The following is an 8,785-nucleotide window of genomic DNA, read 5'->3' as shown; positions in this document are numbered from 1 at the left end:
AATTTCTACTAAAGTACCACCTCATCCAGAAGGGCGATGGTAGCAAAAGGAACATGAGAAATGTGATGCCAGATGCAATAGCACCATTCCTTTGTCTTAAGCTGCTAGCACCAAAGCTTTAAGAAAACTTGCTTTGCTAAGACATTCTGACAGTCCCATTTCACAATATCATTGGTTTTGAGAATAAAGGTACTTTCCATAGCTACTTTTAACTCCTTTTGGATCAGTGTTAAATAAGATGTGCAAACATATAATCATTTGCATAGCAAATCTCGAGGGACTGACCCTGAAATAGAAATCCAAACTGCAAGGTTTAAGATATTTCTATAATCAGAATTCACTTAAAATGGTAAAAAATAAAATAAACGCTTTTCCATTTTAAGTCTTGTAAAAAAATGTATTTCTCTTTTAGAATCCTTATAGTAAGTAGTTTAAAAAGTTGAAAGACCGATGCTTCACTACACTGAAATGTTACTCATTTGGAATCTTCAAGACTCTGTAATTGCTGTTTTCAAATACTGTGATGAAATATGGCCTGGACTCCTGGCTCATCAGGGTACATAAAGGAATCCGGCCACTATGAGCAGGATCTTCCACATCCCAAATTTCAGGCATACTGCAACCAGGCCTAGAAAATATTTAAATATGAGAAGAGAAACGAAGAAATGTCATTAGGAAATACAAACAAAAGTAAGCATTTAAACTTGCTGGCTTTAATTTTTTTAAACTTGTCTATGAATATTTGACTGCCTTCTATTTGAAGTTTATGTTTATACTAAAAATTCTCCTCAGATTACCAAGTCAACATACTAGCAATTCATTAAATTTAGTTGCTTTTGTGGTTAAATAATAACAATGAATTTTGGGGGAGCAGTATATATGTTGAAAGAACTCCTACTATGTAATATGTATTATCAGAGACCTTCAAAGCTTCATACGAAATGGAGGGTGTTTTACATCTCTGCTTATTTTTTTCTTTCTTTCTTTTTTAGTTAAGGCACATAGCCAATATAAATTCTCTGTAGTTATCTTTTGACATCAATACTGCTGTAAGCTTCCTAACCTTGGCAAAGATAATACCAAAGAAATAAAATAGACTGATTTCATTTTATTCCATGTGAAAATAAATTCAAGTTATCTAAATGATATCCTAAAGGCTCAAAAAGAAAAATTAAGAAGAACAGCATGGCTTTTTCTTACAGTCTAAATGTGACAAATTTTGCAGTGACCACTAACAGTCATAAAATCCTGGTTCTCAAATCATCTTCTGCTCTGCACCTTGTAACCATTCAGGGCTTTAATTGTACATTTGGGTCTGTTCTTGCCATCACAGAATGATTACTTGTTTCCTTTGTGAACTGTTTAGTTTACAGTGAAGTTTAAAATACATAAAATAGCTTTTCAGGTGCACGTGAAGACCATGAAGTTACCAAAGTTGATCATACTTCTCCAGCTAGGAGAAAGCTGGAGAAAAATGTATTATGGACACTTTTAATAAAGCATAGATTAACATTTCAAAGCTACTGCCCGATCTGAATCTCATAATAGCATATTGGATGCATAATAGCATATTGGATATTTGGATGGCATATAATTCCTGTGAGAAAGGCAGAGATTACTCACTTCTTTCTGCTTACGCACAGCGACTCTTCCAGAATGTAGTAATTCACTCCTAATTTTATTAATTCTTTTTTAACTTCTTTTGCAGGTTTTCGACTGTACATTGAATACACTATTTTTGTTCTGGCCCTACAAAAAGAGAAATATCATAAAATTTAGCTAACAATATAGCAGTAAAAAATACTCTTTAATTTTAGGTCGCACAAAAAGGCTTTTTATTTCATAAACAGGCCAAAAATTTCTTAATTTAAAAAAATTTGCTTTGATGCAATGATTTCCTTACAAAAGCAATGAATCCAAAAACATTGTAAAGAGCCCTCAAAAAAGCAATGCATCTGAAGTGTAACATTCAAGGCTACATACAAAGATACTGAAACAAAATTTGATATTTACCTTAATCCTGCATCTTCATAATGGGGATGGTTTACAATGGGACGAAGCGCAGACAATTTAACGCTTGCCATTGTAGGCATTGCTCCTGCAAATACTGCATCTGAAAAACAGAGTGAAAGGCATGTCTGAAATCAAGATTGAAGCAGTAACACCAGAGAACTACTCTTCAAACTAAAATAACAATTCTATACAAAAGTGTGAAGAGGGAAATTATTCACTCCTTTAGGAAAAAAAGCCTTATACAGCACCCTCACTATATGCACAAAACCATTTTCTCTTTTTAATTTTAAAACCTTGATGTCAATGTAAGTATTCAAGACAATTAAACACCTCAGATCAGAGTTTTAATATATTTTGTTTATCTTGGATTAGTAGTAGAATATATTAATTACGGGAATATTGTTTTGTTTTGGTTTTTTTGGTCATTTCTCACTCTATTGTTAGATGAGCAATAAAATGTTAGACTTCTTTGGATTGACTGCAATTTCTTGCTTTTAAATTTTTAGTCTTATGACACTTCTTTTCTCTTTCATAAAAGAAGCAACCACAACACAGGTACTTTGAATTATCCTCTAGCAAAATAGAGAGCACAGACCCACATAGAGAACCAGAGACACACAAGCAAAAAACTCCTTTAACTGGACTTTGCAAAAACAGTTCTTCTGTAGAAGCACTACACCAGCGGGTACACATGCGGGTACACCACTACACCAGCACCTCTAGACTGGTAGGATGGAGTCTAACAAAAGGTTATTTTTCGTGGGGTTTTTTTTGTTGTTTTTTTTTTCCTTCCCACCGCTATTTGAGACAACTTCTATATGAAAACCACACATGACTAAACCACTGTTTTTGGATAGTCGCAAGGCAAGTAGCAATAACTCTGCAGATATTCATACTAAGTCCTATGGCTACATCTCACAGTAAGCAGCAAACAACATACATTATTAGTTTACCTTGTCTTGTATTGACTTGTATCCACTCTAGAAGTTCCTCCTGTGGCAAATTGCTAAATTCTCCCATGATGTTCCACTGAGTCTGAAGATTTGCTGACCCTTCTACTGCCATCAGTACTAAAATAGCAAAGACCAATGTTTTGGGCTGGATTTTACAGAAGAGCCATCCAAACAACTGAAATACAAGAATTGATTATTTTCTTGAGAACAATCTAGAAGTAATCTATGCAACACAACTCATTTTTATATATCCATAAGCAAATCAATATACATTAGAGTAGAAGACACCTCTTCTCCTATTGCTTCTCAACTGCACTCCGGTGAAACCTCACAAGAAGTATTCACATGTACTGAATGTTGTGCATTTATCTTCAGTCCTACAAAAATGAAGCTTGATACAAGTGCAGCCTTTAAAGTTCTAGTCAAAATGTCAAATTCTGCAAGGAAAATTCAATAACATTAACCGTACTCATATGGTATTTTCTCTTCTACTTGCATCTATAAGCAAAACCAGCATCATAAACTTCCGAAAAACATAAACCAAAAAGCAGAATTTGGGCTCATCAAGCTAATGCTAACTTATATTCTATTCTTCCCTTCCTTGAACTGAAAAGGCTAGCCCTTGCATTTTTCCCTACAGATTGTTCACTGTAGGCTTTAAGCAATATCAGACACAAAAGCATAAGCTGTTTTTAGCTACTCCTAGAAGATTGCAAAAATATCTAAAAAAAACATTCACTAAACAAGCATATTTCACTCCATCTATCTTTACCCACTTGTTATTAAAATATGAAGTGATGAAATCTCACAGTAAGTTTATTACTTGACTATACCAATGAGCATGTAAATTTTTTGTTGATATTTTTTATATATAAATTAGTCCTAAACTACTTTAAATGATTTTGATCTCCCAAGCCACCTCTGCAAAAATGTACTGTTTACTACTCTCATTCTCAAATACTTGCTAAATACTCTTAACAAGATTAGCACTATCCAGGGAAACTTATCACAAATGCCTCACTGCAGTGTAGGTCTGGAGTGATGAAGCAATATGAATTCATTTATGTCATTCTACGTGAGCGACAGTTCCTGTTGTTTTCACCAACAGTTGCAAAAATCTCAGGTCAAGAATAAGACAGAACTTGAGTTCAATGGCTTTTCAAACCAAAGAAAACTGCACTCCTATCACGCTCTAGTAAAACCTCGGTAATGTTAAAAGTATCTGAATTTATCACTGTTACATATGTACAAAGAGACCAGCATGCTGATCCTTGTGTTATTCTTTTTATTATTCTATATTTGTGCCATTTTATTTATTTATTTATGCCAAATAAACACATTAAGTTTTTAAGTCTCTGCAACTATTTTTCTTCGCTTTCAGAATTTCACTTAGGATAGAAGAATTCCTGCTAACAGAAGAGAAAATGAATGCATGCAAACAGAAACATTTTTATTGCCAATCAGGTCCTACAAGCTACAACACTGGAGAATACACAGGCTCACGCAAAGACCTGGAAGAATAAAGCAAAAAACTCCTTGCATTTTGATTATTTCTTGTATCTTTTGCTTCCTTTTACATGCTGACTGCTCATACGTTCAAACACAGCTCATTATGTCTACAGCCTCAAAATGAACTAGAGATCCAAATGTATTGCTGCAGGTAAACTTCCACAGTCTTATGGTCTTTTAGAGGAAAGGATAGGGCTGACCTCAATTATAATGAGATAAATTAAGTTTGCTTAGTTTATACTTTTTGCACCTTTAAAGACAAAGCGTTGCTCATCAACATCTAAAACTTCACATAATGATAAACGTAACAGGCATTAATCATTCAGACACAAGTCCTATCTTCCCCTGTTCATTTCCCTCTATTGCAGTACTTTTCAAATGATAATGCACAGTCAAATATTTCAACCTCAAAAAAAAATACTACTCCCCAATGGTCAGTAGGGCAGGAAAAAAAAAGATTTAAAAATCAATTAAAAAAAATCAACTAAAACCATTTAAAATTTTCCTGGCTAGGAATTTTTTTAGTCCTAACAGCTTTATGGAAGCAGGATGTTAATGTCTCTCCCTCGTAATCAAAACACTCATGTTTGGAAGATGCTGGAAGATTACCAGCGGCTCCCCATTAAAGAAGTCGCACATCTGTCACACCAGAAAGAATCTATCTCATCTTTTACAGGTATCAGTCAGCACAAATGTAGGGAACATATTGAAGAAGCAAAACAACCTTCACAGACAGCAATACTAAGGAGGTATTTTTAGTTTACTTAACTTATTCACCTAAACTGTGGCACTCCTGAACATGGGTATGGACTTCTGAGGCTCAAGATAGGGCCACAATTATAGGTCATATTATACACGATAGACTGTCATTTGCTTTCCTCTCTATGAAAAAAATTGCAGCAATCTAAAGCCTTACATTTCCCAGCACTCAACACCTATATTTTTTCAACCTAACACTGACTTTAGGATGCTGAAAAGAAAGAAAAAAGATCACTGGCATCTGGTCCAAAAGGATGGCTCCCCAGAACATTTGGATTGGTAGGTTTCTGAGAATCTTAGTGTTCCTTTACAGCTGTAGGGATCAACAAGAGAACGACTAAGGGCCAAACTGCAGTTGGAATTAGAATATCTCACCTTGCACTCCTGTTCTCTCCCATTTCTGTTTTTAAGCACTATCCTTTCTACTAATAGATTAGATTAAAGTCAGTGGCATGCACTGAACCCTAGAAAACCTAAACAACCTGAAAACAAAATTGTGGTGAAATACTCTGAATGCATCCTTCCAAAATTTCCATGGTGACAATGCAAGGCATCCCATAAAACCCTAAACCTAATTGATTACTAGAAGCACCAGATTTCAATAACTGGATTGATTACCTTTATTACGGTATTAAACAAAAATCTACAATCCAGGATGAACTACTGTAGTGTAATTACAGAATCATGGAATCATAGGAGTTGGAAGGAACCTTGGGAGACCATTAATCTAGCCCAGCTCCCCTAATAAAACAGGCTCCCTACAGTAGGTCACGAATTACTCAGATACTTCAAAAAAAAAGAAAATATTAATCAAAAGAAAACTTCTACTAATATGCAGTGACAATAATATGCAGTACAGAAAAAGCAGAGGAGGAAACAAACTGTTAGAATACTGAGAAATGAAACTAAACTTCACACGTTAGAACTTTCTGTAAGAGTTTTCAATAGTAACAAGGCAGAAGAGCCCATCAATTTTGTTCTAGGAAAACACACTGATAAAACAAGGATAATTAAGAACAAATTAATTTTGTACTGAACTCATTTATAAAGTAGACACTATCTAGAAATCACTTCAGAAGAAAATGACATTTTTCCTTTTCTGTTTTTCTGACTTTTAAAAGGAAGCTTCAAATTCCTTATTAACATAGTAACTGTCTTCCCCAGCCATTGCTAGCCTCCCCACCCTGTCACTTTTCTCCTTCCCTTTCATCTGTATTTTGTCCATAATATTTCTCAGCATCCACAGTGCTCATCTCCCTAATCTGTTCTCTTATTAAGTTCAGCTCAGTATTAGTCATCACCTTTCACTCTCTCATGAGGAATACTTACTTACTTTGTATGACGTGAATAGCACTTGCCATATGAAGAAAGTGACTGAGGTTGGAAGGGACCTCTGAGGATTACTTAGTCCAAATTAGCTGCACAAGCAGGACGATCTAAATCATGTTGCTGAGGACCACATCTAGGCTACTTCCAAATAACTCCAAGGATGGAAATTCCACAGCCTATCCGGGCATTCTGTGCCAGTGCTCAGTTACGCTTCAAGTGAAAAAGTGTTTGTCTGCCATGAGACAGAGCCTCCTGTGTTTCTGTTTTTGCCCACTGCCTCTTGTATTGTAACTGGGCACCACTGAAAAGAACAGCTTCATTCTCTTTGTACCCTCAACACACACACACACACACACACACACACACACACTTATTGATAAGATTCCCCTTATAGCCTCTTCTTCTCCAGGCAAGACAGTCCCAGCTCTCTCAGACCTGCCTTGTAGATGGATATTCTAGTTCCTTTATCATCTTAATAGCCCTCTATGGCTTCAGCAGTGCTAAGTATAGGGGACTACTTCCCTTGACCTTGACCTGCTAGCAATCCTCCTCTTAATGCAGCCCAGGATACCATCAGCTTTCTTTACAGCAAGGACACATTCCTGGCTCACGTTCAACTTGGTATCTACCAGAATCCCACATCCCTTTCTGCCAAGCTCCCAGGAACATACTGGTGCTTGGGATTGTTCTCTCTTAGGTACAGGAGTTTGCACTTCCTTTTGTTAAGCTGCATGAAGTGTAGAGTGGGCATCAGCCCATCTCTCCAGCCTATTGAGGTCCTTTTGGATTGCAGCACATGCATCTGGTACGCCAGCCGCCCTTCCTAGTTTTGTAACATCAGCGAATTCTGCCTTTATACCACACCTTTAACGAAGATGTTGAAGGGTACTGGACCAAACACTGACACTGGGGTATATCACCAGTTACTACACTGCAATCAAACTTCATATCATGAATCATGAGATCTGGGACCCAGCTACGCAGCCAGAGCCATCCACCTCCTAAATAATCACTTAACTGCAAATGCGAAACTTATAGATACTATTTAGATACAGACTGAATCAAACTCACATCTCGAAAATAGCAATGCTGAAATACTGAAAGTCAATTCTAAGAAACTTAAATCTTAAAAAAAAAACCTAGGAACATTTTGTGATATAAGTATTTTGGGTTAGAAAAGTTGCAACTGATTTTTAAGGCTGAAATGTCTGCAAGAAGTAAGACCATGTAAAACTGCATCTTTAAAAACCATTCATACACATGGAGCTGTGAGCTCAAAAGGGCCACGAAAGTGTTGTGTAAACTAACTCAAACACTGCTTGAATAAAATCCATAGCTGATCAAAATAGTTTCAAAAGCACATAAGTGAGCGAGTAAAATAAAATCTACAGAATACCTCTCTATGCTCATGCTTAATACAACACATTAATTTGTATAATAATGCAGTTGGATAAGTTTAAATGTATTTGGAGAGAAGGGAGAACAAAATATCCATAATCATATTTTTAGACCGGCAATTTAGTGCAACTGTGATACTCAGATTCAGCAATTACTCATAGGAACGTTTTTTTAGAACAAAAATCTAGGTACTAGCATAAATACTGAGATAGATACCGGATTACATGAAGATCTTACCTGTTTGGAACACACCAAAGAAGCCATAACACATAGATGTGGTGTCAAAAATAATTTTAGTCTCATGATTAAAATCGCTAGGACACCGTATGCCAACAGCTGCAATGCATGGTATACCACCTGCACAAAATAAACAAATAAATATATACATAAAAACTGCACACAGAAGCATAATATTTACGTACTTTTGCTTTGTCCCAAACCAAGAACTCCACTTTCAGTATAGCTTAAATGACAGTTTTATTTGGAAAACAGTCCAGGTGAAAGTAAAGACCTTCACATTTCAGAGGTTAAGAAGCAGGACAGAGAAACATTAGAAATGAGGAATTGGAGGAATGGCTGGCTACGAAGACTTTGAAACCTAGTGTCCTGGTTTCAGTTGGGAGAGAGATTATTTTCTATACAGTGTCTACCATGATGTTATGTTTTTGGCTCAGGAAAAAAACAACACTGATAACACAATAGTGCTTTAGCATGCACTCACACATAAATCTTAACTGTTTTTTCCTTCTCCCTTTTCTGTCTTACCAAATAGCTTTTATCTCAACCTATGAGTTCTATCCTTTTTTTCCTGTTTTATCTCTGGT

The 8,785-nt window shown here is 35.9% G+C and overlaps 1 protein-coding gene across 2 annotated transcripts in view; it reads right to left on the bottom strand.

Moving 5' to 3' along the window:
• Positions 1-98: 98 nt before the first annotated feature.
• Positions 99-8,785, bottom strand: part of DPY19L1 (dpy-19 like C-mannosyltransferase 1) — a 43,041-nt gene continuing 34,354 nt past the window's right edge. For both annotated transcript variants that reach the window (XM_032442560.1, XM_015855064.2), the window contains 5 exons: positions 8,199-8,318; positions 2,967-3,141; positions 2,014-2,113; positions 1,624-1,749; positions 99-628 (listed from right to left, as the gene is read on the bottom strand). In XM_032442560.1, the coding sequence (XP_032298451.1) occupies positions 472-628; positions 1,624-1,749; positions 2,014-2,113; positions 2,967-3,141; positions 8,199-8,318 (678 nt within the window). In that variant the 3' untranslated portion in view covers positions 99-471. The remainder of the gene's footprint in view (positions 629-1,623; positions 1,750-2,013; positions 2,114-2,966; positions 3,142-8,198; positions 8,319-8,785) is intronic.

The sequence above is a fragment of the Coturnix japonica genome, chromosome 2, assembly GCF_001577835.2.
Source record: "Coturnix japonica isolate 7356 chromosome 2, Coturnix japonica 2.1, whole genome shotgun sequence".
NCBI classification, from domain to species: Eukaryota; Metazoa; Chordata; class Aves; order Galliformes; family Phasianidae; genus Coturnix; species Coturnix japonica.
This window is presented reverse-complemented; position numbering and strand designations above follow the sequence as displayed.